The 12,242-nt window shown below is 46.4% G+C and overlaps 1 protein-coding gene across 2 annotated transcripts in view; it reads left to right on the top strand.

Annotated features, from left to right (window-relative positions):
* The window catches only part of DEPDC1B (DEP domain containing 1B), a 35,562-nt gene that overhangs the window by 18,191 nt on the left and 5,129 nt on the right, over positions 1–12,242 (top strand). For both annotated transcript variants that reach the window (XM_082242018.1, XM_082242017.1), the window contains exons 7-10: positions 111–251; positions 6,963–7,129; positions 8,154–8,330; positions 11,554–11,739. In XM_082242018.1, coding sequence (XP_082098144.1) covers positions 111–251; positions 6,963–7,129; positions 8,154–8,330; positions 11,554–11,739 — 671 coding nt within the window. The remainder of the gene's footprint in view (positions 1–110; positions 252–6,962; positions 7,130–8,153; positions 8,331–11,553; positions 11,740–12,242) is intronic.

The raw sequence follows: 12,242 nt of genomic DNA, 5'->3' as shown, positions 1-12,242 counted from the left end.
CTTTGCTCTCGTGGACACACCAATACTGAGTAGAAATGTAACTGTTGATAATTTCTGTCAGCCAGCACAAGCCATTCATTTCTTCTCTCTCCTTTGCCCCATCACAATAGGGCCCAGGTGTCCGGATCTGAAACAACCGACATACTCAGGATTTGAAAGAGATGTCTTCAGAACCATAGCGGATTACTATGGCCACATGAAGGAGCCTCTTCTCACTTTCCAGTTTTTTGATCTCTTCGTCAATGTGCTAGGTAAGAACTCCTTCCCTCTGGAGGTCTGTCACTCTTTGACTATTTTCCCCCAGTTTTTTTTAACTTGTAAAGATGTGTCTCTTCAACCAGGCCTTGGGGTTTCCCTGAGGTTGTTGGTTAGTCAGGCTGAGAGAACTGTTGAGTCACAGAATGACCCGCCAATGTCTTCTCCAACCTTCTCCAGATGTGGTTCAAAACATCTGGAGGGAACCTGCTTGGCAAATCCCGGTCAGTGGGGATTCTTTATTGCCCTCCTGTTTAAAGTTAATAGTTTTATGGCTGTCGTTTGCTTGAAGAAAAGTAGAAGCTGCTGTTTATTTGGGGACCCTGATAATACAGGCTCAGAAGCTTCTACTTATATTCCAGCAAAAGTAGGTAAAGACCCCCTTCAGACCTCCTGTGCCCAACGTGGGAAGGTTGGGGGGACTGAGCAGGCAGGGAAATTTTTGGGTAGTGACGGGGTGTGGTTACTTGCAGCCCTGGGCCTGCAGCACATGTCAAATTCAGACATAATGCTTGAGTGGCAGTTGTCCGTGTCTCTGGCGCGAGCTGTTTTTACCTTGTTGTGTTCTAAGTATTATAAACCACTGTGGAATTTGGAGGTGATGGGTGGTATGAAAATTTGAATGAATAAATAAATAAATACTTTGAATAAATAAATAAATTTCCTCTTTGGAACACAAACAGGATACAAATTAAAATTGCACAGGTGAGTTTTCGTGGAGCAATAAATCCAGCGAATAATGAGGAGCAAATGTTCATTAGCAAGTTCTAGACCAAGAAATGTACACATCTGGTAGTGAACAAGCAAGCAAATAATAATAATGATAATAAAAAACAGTACAAAAATTCAATTTCGAGCATTTCGCCGCTGTCTTTTTATTTGCAGCCTCCAAAGGGAGCCCAGAGCAGCTAACCTTGTACAAAAACAAATGCAATAGCAAAATGAAAACACTATTAACTATTTGTTTATTTAAAGCATGCCTGTATCGCCTCCTGTGGCAAGTCTTGATGTGCTATGCAACAATATTAAAATGCACATCAGTATATTAAAATACAGGAAGAAAATGCAACTAAAAAACCTAGGATTAAAAAAATCTTATAATAGAATGAGACTGAGTACCAGAGAAGGCCTAGGAGCCCAAATGTATGTTTGTAAAAGACACCTGGACGTCATTGGTGGTCTCCTAAACTCAGAGGGAAAATGAATCCGTCAAAAAGGCCCACTTTCTAGCAGCTCCTAGCTGTGGTACCATAGCCTGCGCCATGACCAGGAGGGCCTCGTCACCCATAACGACTGAGAAAGACAGGAGTAGGGAACCTCAGGCCTGAGGGGCAATGTGGCCCTGTAGACCTCCATGCCTGGCCCTTGGGGCTCTCCCTAGCTCCCATCTCACCTTCCCTAAGTCATGCCCCTCATTGCCTCTGCTCCATGACCTCTTCAAGCGTTCTTGCCTGGCTGGAACATGTTCTTGAGGCAATTGGTCTCCTCAGGCACAATAAGAAGTCAGAGTTTTCATTTCGTTTATGGCTTATATCCTGGTCTCCCTTTTCAGGGTAAGCCCAAGGCTAATAAAACAAAAACGACAGCCTCATTAATAAAAAATAATAATTCATTCACTTGTTTATTTGAATATGTATAAACCACGCTTACATAGGAAACATAGCAAGGCAGTGTATAACACAAAGCCACTGTAACATTGGTAAAAGTGTTACCAAGTCCAGAACGCTGTCGCCACCAAGCCAATAAAGAGACAGTGGGTGGAAGGGTAAAAAGAGTTAATTAAAAGCTGCAACAGTGAGTCTCAGCAGAATATCTCAAAAAGACTGAGTGTAGAGATCACAAAGCATTTACACCATTGTAGCAAGCACATGAATGTGTGAGTTCTTGCGTCACTGGGGAAACCCAGCCAGATGGGTGGGGTATAAATAAATAAAAGAAATATTATTACTATTACTTTTACTATTGCTATTAGCTAGGAATGTGTGTGGGCAAAGCATGCCTAAGTTCTCTTCTTGTCTACAGAATAATTGCTTCCTGACCCTTATCCTGAATTCAGGCCAGCCCAGGCGTAACTGGCCTTGTAGTTTCAGCAGTGGGAACATCTTGTACTTGTGACTGGGAGTGTGTTTATGCAGACTCAGGCTTCAGCTGCATATGTGATGTGTAGACTTCAGCGTTATGGCACCTCTTGAGTTATGGCACCCATGTACAGTGGTGCCCCGCAAGACGAATGCCTCGCAAGACAAAAAACTCGCTAGACGAAAGGTTTTTTCATTCGCGATTTGCCTCGCAAGACGAATTCCCCTATGCGCTTGCTTCGCAAGATGAAAACGTCTTGCGACTTTGTTAAGCCATTTAAACCGTGCTTCGCAAGAAGAAAAATTCGTTAGACGGCAAAAATTGCGGAACGAATTGATTTCGTCTTGCGGGGCACCACTGTATCAGAAATATGGGCTGCATAAACAGACTGCGAGAGAACATGATGTGGGCTGGGCTGGGCTGACTATGGGTCCTGACATCTAGCCCCAGGTGATGGGATCCAGCTGGGTCCCAATTCAGGGAATCCACCTATCAAAAGCACCCGCAACACACATGTCAACAAAAATTAGTTGATTTTTTAAAAATAAAAAGTCAATTCCAAAGGCAGTTAGGAATTCCAGCTGAACAGTGCCATCTTTGAAATATGCGTGACGGAAAATGAGGATGCCTCCCACTGTTCTTCTGTCCGTGAATAGCTCCACAGGAGAGAGGAGCTGCCACACTAAAAGCTCAGTGCCTCATAAAGGCTGACTGAACTTCAGGGGCATTTGGGAGCACCAAAAATGGCCTGTCGAAGGATCTCAGCAACTGAGGGGGGACACTGCTGGCATATTAGCAGTACATGTGAAAAGGATCTAGTGGTCTTAGCGGACCACAAGCTTAACATTGTCGACAGTGTGATGCAGCAGCCAAAAAAGCTAATGCTATTCTTGGCTGCATCAACGGAAGTCTAGTGTCCAGATCAAGGGAAGTAATAGTACCACTCTATTTTGCCTTGGTCAGACCACAACTGGAATATCGTGTCCAGTTCTGGGCACCGCAATTTAAGAAGGATGTTGACAAGCTGGAACACGTGCAGAGGAGGGCAACCAAGATGGTCAAGGGTCTGGAAGCCAAGCCTTATGAGGAATGGTTGTAGGAGCTGGGTATTTTTAGCTTGGAAAAGAGGATACTGAGAGGAGATGTGATTGTTGTTGTTGTTGTTCAGTCGTTTAGTCATGTCCAACTCTTCGTGACCCCATGGACCAGAGCACGCCAGGCACTCCTGTCTTCCACTGCCTCCCACAGTTTGGTCAAACTCATGTTAGCAGCTTTGAGAACACTGTCCAACCATCTCGTCCTCTGTTGTCCCCTTCTCCTTGTGCCCTCCATCTTTCCCAACATCAGGGTCTTTTCCAGGGGAGATAAGATAGCCATCTTCAAATATATTAAGGGCTGTCACGTGGAAGAGGGAGCAAGCTTATTTCCTCCTTCTCTGGAGGGTAGGACTTAAACCAATGGCTTCAAGGTACAAGAAAGGAGATTCTGACTAAACATCAGGAAGATTTCTGACAATAAGAGTTGTTTTACAGTGGAACAGATTTCATCGGAAGGTGGTCGACTCTCCTTCCTTGAAAGGTTGGGTGGCCACCTGTCATGGATGCTTTAGCTGAGATTCCTGCATTGCAGGGGGTTGGACTAGATGACCCTAGTCGGACATGAAGGGTGTCAGTCTGTGTGGAGAGGGGGTTTGTAGGTGTAAAGTTACTCCACTGCTGGAGGCATGGCTATGGTTTGAAAGGAAGAACTTTGACCTGGGATTTCTCCCAAGCCTGGAAATGAAACCTCTTTTCAGGGAGGCAGTGCAGATGAGAAGAGCAGAAAGGTTGCAGCTACTGCGGTTTTCTTGAAACTCTAGTAATCTACTTCATCCTAAACATGGTTATGCTAATTCCCGAAAGATATAACTGTTAAAGTCAGAGTTTACCAGTCTTGAACGATCGTGTTTACTATCTCAGCAGATGTTTTGAAATTCAAGGTTGCAGTGATGTGGGAACTGAATCATTTCGTAGTGATTCTGGGCAGCTGCCATTTGTCTTTGCCTGCAACCGCAAATTTATTTGGCAGTTCACACTCAGCCCTGGGAGTGAACCCTGAGCTACTGGATTTGTCACAAATGCACAACAATTTTCCCGCCTTCTCCAACACCTGTGCAAGAAGCCAGGCGTAACTGGCCTTGTAGTTGCAGCAGTGGGAACATCTTGTACAGTGGTGCCTCGCAAGACGAAAAGAATCCGTTCTGTGATTCTCTTCGTCTAGCGGTTTTTTCGTCTTGCGAAGCAAGCCCATTGAAGGATTAGCGGATTAGCGCTATTAGCGGCTTTTAGCGGCTTATCTGCTGATCGGATCAGCTGATAAGCGGCTTAGCGGCTTAGAAAAAGGGGGGGAGGAAAAAAACCCAGCAGGAACTTGCAAGACATTGTCGTCACACTATTTTATTCCAGAACATATGCAGTTATTGCTAATTATCCTTGCAAGGTGCCAGGGCAGTTGCCACCACTCCTGGCCAGGTACAGGGCGGCAGTCCATGCACGTAGCTTCTCTCTGGGAGATTGTCAAAAGAGATTAAAACTTTTGCACTGTGTTTTCATTTATTGCGCAGGCTGTGGGCTAGGCAGAATCTAGAGCAGGGATGGGGAAATGGTTCATCAGGCAACCATGTGCTGCTCATGCAGTTTGAAATCAAAGGCACAGTGATTTGCAATTCCCAGTGATTAGCCCCATGCACAGTACTCTATACAAGCCCCAGCAAGACTCCTGCTCTACCATAGGGAATTCATATATTGTTCAGTTGTAGGGCCAGGGCATTTAGCATGGCCAGAACAACCTTGTGAGCCAAATGTGGAAGCCTGCAACCTTAATTAGGCCGGTTCTGCTGATTTCAAGGTTATGTGTACCTAGAATATGCTAGGCTCGGCGATCTATCAGTGCAGGGCAGCAAGGTTATGGATTGAACCTCAAAACCATTTACCACTGAAGAAGAGTTTGGATTTGATATCCCGCTTTATCACTACCCTAAGGAGTCTCAAAGCGGCTAACATTCTTCTTTCCCTTCCCCACAATAAACACTCTGTGAGGTGAGTGGGGCTGAGAGACTTCAGAGAAGTGTTTCTAGCCCAAGGTCACCCAGCAGCTGTATGTGGAGGAGCGGAGATGCGAACCCGGTTCACCAGATTACAAGTCTACCGCTCTTAATCACTACACCACATTGGCTCTGGGAGCCACGCTGGGCTATAGGAGCGAAAACTCAGGCTTTTTATAGAATTTATTTTATGTTGTCTCTGCTAATATGACTTTGATACTTCATTATGTTTGACTTGAGTGAGATTACAGGGAACCAGGCAGAGGGCCTTCTCGGTAGTGGCGCCCGCCCTGTGGAACGCCCTCCCATCAGATGACAACTATCCGACTTTTAGAAGATATCTGAAGGCAGCTCTATTTAGGGAAGTTTTTAATATTTGAAGTTTTATTCTGGTTTTAATGTTCTATTGAAAGCTGCCCAGAGTGGCTGGGGAAACCCAGCCAGATAGGCAGAGTAGAAATAATAAATTGATATTATTATTATTATTATTATTATTATTATTATTATTATTTATTTCACATGCAGTTGACAGAGTTTGGCTTGCATTCTCCATCAATTAGAAGATTTCTGTGTTGAAATAAAAAAAAGATGTATGAAGGATATGTTTGTGAATTGTACATATCCTTTTTAGAGGTATATGTACTATATATGCTTTTTATGGTTAGTCTCCTGGCTTGCTGACATTTCATTTTGGCTGAAATTAATTTCTCCTTTATATAGCTCTCTCTCTCACACACACCCCTTAAAACCTGTTGGATAAGCGTTTGACTGGAAAGCTAAATGGTATGTTTGGAATGGGATGTGAGATTTATGTACATTAGTTTCTTGAGAATTCTTCATGGTAATTATGATATAGTAGCATCTGTATGCAAAGAACAGGTGTGTCTAGATCCTGCCCTGAAGGGGCCTACAATCTAAAAGAGGTGCAGAGAAACCACAGAGAAAGGCAGCAACAGAGGGCAATGAAAGCGGGAGATGAATATGTACTTAACATCTGTGATGGACAGACCTTGGGTCATCTTCCTGCAGACCCAGAAGAGACTGGGTGAAGTGTCAGCCAATCAGGAAGGAGAGAAATTTAAGAGAGAGAACCTGTTAGCAAAACTGACAGATAAGGCTTGGTTGGAGCCTAGACTTGACTTGCAGGCTGCCCTGAGAGACTTTGGCTCGGAGTAGAAGTGATACTGCTGGTCTCTTATGGTTATAGGACTGAGAGAAGGCCTTGGACTCAAATTCTCCTTCCTTCTCCTCTCTTCAGGGTCACAAAGTTCCCTCCCGGCCTTTCAACAATAGATTATTGTTTCTTCTGTGCCCTGGCATTCACCATGGTTAAAGCTAATGAGGTTTCTCACTGCAAATAACCAGAGCTTGAGCTGATTTGCAAACTATGGTTAACAAGGCGATTCTGGTTTCTGCTAACCATAGAATAGTGTGCCAGTAGATGTCTTGCCTTCAAGAATTAGACTCATCCCCCCCCCTTTGGAAAATAAACTATGAGAAGGGTCCGACATTGAAGTGTGCTCTCCTGCCATGTTCTCCGACCCAGGTCTCCTGCAGAAAGAGAAGCTGGCCATTGAAGCTCTGCGGGTTTGCTGTCTCCTCCTTCCGCCAGCGAACCGCCGAAAGCTGCAGCTGCTGATGACTCTGTTGGCCAGGATTGGCTCAAATAAAGATCTGCCGCCCCTCTCAGACACAGTCGGGACGAGAACGCTGGTGAGCGTCTTCTGGGAACTGAGAGACCGAGCTGGGCTTGCAAAATCTTCCTGGAATTGCTTTGGGGGAAAGGCTCTCCTTAGTTACCAAAGAGAAAGCAGCAAAGTATTTAACCGAGGGTGTGGCGTGGAAGTTCTCCCTTTCTCTGCCTGTGTAACATGAATCACCAGGTTGCAACCTGCAGCAGACGCTGTGTGTTCGATAGAGCTGACAAGAGTTAGCAGCTATGGGTTCTCCCACCCAGTTCCCATCGCTGCCCTTTTGTCTGTCTGTCTCTCTCCCCACGCATTTCCTGCTGCACAGCATCAGATATACTGTGTGCTGCAAGGAGCGGGAGCTGATAGGGAAGGGCAGGACAGGGGGAGGAATCTCTCCTCCAGTTTTGTCGGGGCTCTTTCTCAGGTTTCAGCCTGGCTTTCACCTTGCCTTCTCTAGGAAACCTCTCCCCTCCCCCTCCCCAGTGGCAGCTTCTGTCTTGTTCAGCTGTTGACAGTTCTGGAAGCAGGTCTTCAATGGCACCAGCACTGAACCAAAGTGCTCAGCCATCTTTGAGGGTGGATGGGACCAGGAAGCCCAGGGGTCAGCAGGTGTTTGATGGGGATTCGCTGATAGATATCTGGCTCATGTACAGTAGGTAGACAAAAGTGTCTCAAATAGCTTTTTAAAAAAATGTCTCCCCTAATGCAGCTTAGGCGGCTGAAATGAAGCAAACTTGGAGGTAGCCAGGAATGTTGTTGTGCGTCAAAGGTCTGTGAGCTGAGATTGGTCCTGAAAGTTGAAACAAATCCCTGGGCTCAGCAGCCGCTCAGAGGCACCCTGCTGTTTAATTCAATGTGTACATCTTTTGCACCTGGGCCCTGTTGGTGGATTTGGGGGGTTCTAGTCAAGCACAAAGTACCTCCTGAAAATCTGAAGTCTGCGCTCCCCTGTTGCAAGCCACTTTGAGAGTGTTTGGTATGGCAAGAATGGGGAAGACCCATGAATAAGAAAGTGTTGTTGTGATAACCAGTCTTCTTTGTTTCAGATGGTTCAGTCCTTTTCTCGCTGTATTCTTTGCTCCAAGGATGATGTGGACTTGGATGAACTTCTGGCTGCTAAACTGGTGTCATTCTTGATGGACAAATCTCAAGAGATCTTAAGTGTACCTTGTGCCCTGAAAGCTAAAATAGAGGAGCATGTAGCACATCTCCAAAGGGTCCAGGTGAGAGCTGTAGAACATAAATGTCTTCTCCCCAACTCAGTTCTTTATTACCTTCTTAAAACCAAACCAGTTCTTCTCATGCAACAAATAAAGTGACATGTAGCTATAATCCAGTAAGCATTTATCAGGGAGTAAGCACCACTGAATTGAGTGGGTCTTATTTCTGAGCATTTGTACTGTTAAGGTTGCTGTTCTAGAATTGCTACATTTCTTGTTTGTTTTGTCCATATTTTCCATTGCCAGACTTTGGCCATTAATGCCTGTGAGCCGCTTGACCATCTGTGGGCAGCAGGCAGCTCTTTCAGGCCTTTCTTATAGCCTGCTGCAGATTGCCCAACCAGGGCTCCACTATCAAAATAACTCCATACTAGCATTCTTGTTCTCTGTGGCCTGCCAAACAGCTGGGGGCAGGGGGAAAGGATGAAGGAATCGTATTTGCAAGGGACAGCAGAGGCACGTCATGGCATAACTAAGATTCCATCCTACACCTCCCAGTTGCCCAGCTGATTTGGTAACGGGAACAACCGGCAGGGCTTGTGCTCCCTCATGCTTCTTGGTTGCTTCCAGTTCAGTCAGTTGGACGTGGGGTAGGAGGTAGGGTACAAGGTTGGACGAGGAGGAAGGGCACATGTGTGACAGTGTGCAGGGAAAAGGCTGTGTGTGAAAGAGAATTGGACCAGGAGTGGAGACCCCACCTACCAGTGACACATTTAAAATGCCATAGAATGTTAATCATCCCAAGGCCTGGTTGAATGAAGGCACCAGGCGTCCCTGAGGAGAGCATTCCATGAACTGGGAGCCACCACAGAAAAGGCCCATTCTCATTTTGCTGCCCTCCAGACCTCTTGTGGGAGAGGCACACGAAGAAGGGCCTCAGATGATGATGGCAGGGTCCACCCCTCTCCTCATGTTCCCGCAACACAAGTGACCCATGCAGGGCTCCCTTTCCCCTGCCCTCGAGTGTGCCCAGAGGAGGGGAACCAGGATAGAACCAAGTTTTGTGAGATCAGTTGAAAGATTTGGGCCTGTTTAGCTTAGAGAAAAGAAGGCAAAGGGGAGACACAATAGCAGTCTTAAAATCTCAGAAGGGCAGCCTCGCAGAAGATGGCGGAGGCACGTTCTCTGTTGCTCCAGACAAGAACCAGTGCATAGAAGTTGTCAGGGAAGCAGGTGCCAGCGCCAACACTAATAGCGGAAACTGCTTTAACAGTGGAACAGACTGGCTTCGGAGGGGGGGGGTGCACTCTCCTTTGCTGGAGGTGTTTAAGCAGAGGTCGGATGGCCGTCTACCAGGGATGCAGTAGCTGCATCCAGTGTTGTGGATCCTGAATTGACCACGAAGTTGCACTGGATGGGGAGCCTCCAGCCTGCAGGCCAGTCATGGTGTCATAGGCTGGCTGGCTGCAGAGGAGTGGAAGGAGGCACCAGCTTTGGTGGTGGGATGACAATGAGGGAGCAGACTGGGAGGAGGAGGTGTCGGAAGCAGAAGAGGTAATAGGGTTTAGTGAGCAGGGAGAGGCTGTGGCAGAGAGCAGTTTAGACTCCCAGGCTGAAGTGGAGGCTGGGAAGGAGTGGGGTCAGGCTGCTGAAGAATCCAAGGTGCGACCCCTAAAAAGACAGCAATGAAAAGAGCAGAACAGAGATTGGTTGTGCGCCAACACATTTTACGATTGCTTGGAAAACACCCCGGAGAGGAGGAGCCTTAGAAAGGGGTGGGGTAGTGGGGACCTTCAGTCTTCATAACTGCCTCATTGCGGCAGGTCCTATTGGGAAGTCCCTGGAATCACTAGGCCTGAGCTGTTTTGGATTCTTTGAATAAATAGTTAACTTAGTTTTTTAAAAAATATTTTAATAAATAGTTAACCTTGTTTTTTATTGCTGACTTACGCTTGACTCAGGCTCCTGACACTTGGCGGCCCACCAGCCTTCCCCGTTTGGGGCTGTAAGGCCGTTTGGTGCCGAACATAGCCACTCACCCCTTCACCTGACATCACACAGGTGAAAGCTGGGCTTGCCCAAGGTCTGATCTGTGCAGCTCCCAAAGCACCCGGCAGCCAGCTGGTTGTTAGGAGCCTCGGAAGCACCACACAAAGCAGGAACCCAGTGGTAAGCAGGATCACAGCGGGTGGTGCTGTGGTCTAAACCACTGATCTTCTTGGGTTTGCTGATCGGAAGGTCGGTGGTTAGAATCCACACAACGGCGTGAGCTCCCGTTGCTCTGTCCCAGCTCCTGCCAACCTAGCAGTTCGAAAGCACGCCAGTGCAAGTAGATTAATCACTGTGGCTGGAAGGTAAACGGCGTTTCCGTGTGCTCTGGCTTCCGTCATGGTGTTCTGTTGCGCCAGAAGCGGTTTAGTCATGCTGGCCACATGACCTGGAAAGTTGTCTGTGGACAAATGCCGGTTCCCTTGGCCTGAAAGAGAGATGAGCGCCGCAACCCCATAGTCGCCTTCGACTGGACTTAACTGTCCAGGGGTCCTTTACCTTTCTACCTTTACTTACTCTCCTTTCACCTCAGCTGAACTTGCTTAGCGCTGGGCCTTGACTTATTTATCTTGTGCCCGTCAAGTGGTGTGAAGATGGAGGAAACAACTGCTTTGCCAGCCCTCTACTGGAAATTCCCATGCAAGGAATTTTGACAGGTGGGTGGCAGTGCTCACCTGTCAACTTTGGCCCACAGGGCTGATCCGTAGAGCCAAAAAGTTCTCCCATCCCTGGACCTTGGAAGCGCCTTTCTAATCCTTTAATCCTTTGGCATCACCTGCAACACAAGATGAAAATAACTCATCCAGTGGCATCTACCCGCAAGCCAAGATGCAAATGTCTTTCTCACACAATTTATTTTTTACTATTACTCCTGCATTTGTGTGCTGCTTTTCAACCGTATCCCCAAAGCGGCTTACAACATCCGTTCTGAAAAGCTACGATGAAAGGCGCAGTTAATAAAACGCAGCACAAAAGACGAGGCGATTTCTAAAACGAGCGTAGGTCCTTGTGGAGAGAGGCCTGGCAAAATAAAGATAATTCGCTGCTCCTGCATCTCTCTTGCAAGAAGGAATTTGACAAGCAAGCCATAGCATCTAAAGGTCCTGCAGTGGTGGTTGTGTATATCTCCTGATCTCAAATCATAACCATCGAGAGAGGCGTGCACAAAAGATTTTATCCTGGGATACCAAAATTTAAGCTCTTTTTCTCAGCATACCTCCCACCTGTTCTAACACAGATAAAATATCCAGGAGCTGATGCAGATTCGACCTTGCCTGCACCGTCGTTTTGTCATCAGATCAGCGCAGATGAGTTTGAACACCAAAGAACAAATGGCTGCCAAGAACCCTTGGTAGGTTTGTTGGAAGAAATTGCGATGAATCGGGAGATGTCCATCAAGGAGAAGAAGAAAAAGTTGAAGCAGGTAAAATAAATGGTCAAAATTTCTCTTTTAAAGCTTTCCTCTTCACATTGTTCCCCACCCCCAAAAAAGGATTTTGATGTGATATTTACTCTTATCTATCATGGGGAATGGTAAATAGTCATCTTCTGGTCTTTGTTTCTTCCTCTGTCCCTTCTATCTCTCGCCTTTGAATCTGCTTGTGTTGGTTGTGATCCTGTAAACTCACTGGAAGATTTTCATGGCATGAGAACATCTGCAAATATTTGTGTGACAAGAGCATATGTATTGCATATGTAAATATTCTCACCAGTGCTACAGAAAAAAAACAACCTTGATGTTTGTAAAGGGAAACATTTACAAAGCAGGGGTGGTTTAGGGACCAGGGATCCCCACCCCTCTTCTCTCTACATGAGACCAGGATCCTGGTCCTGGCAGGTTTCCCAGTCATTTTTCAAGCACCTCACCCCCACAACAAACACAGCTCCTCTGTATGTGTGTGGGCCCTGTACGGAATTTAGAATTGT

The sequence above is a fragment of the Podarcis vaucheri genome, assembly GCF_965113315.1.
Source record: "Podarcis vaucheri genome assembly, chromosome: 11".
Lineage (NCBI taxonomy): Eukaryota > Metazoa > Chordata > Lepidosauria > Squamata > Lacertidae > Podarcis > Podarcis vaucheri.
Note: the sequence above shows the minus strand (reverse complement) of the source record. Positions and strands in the feature narration are given on the sequence as shown.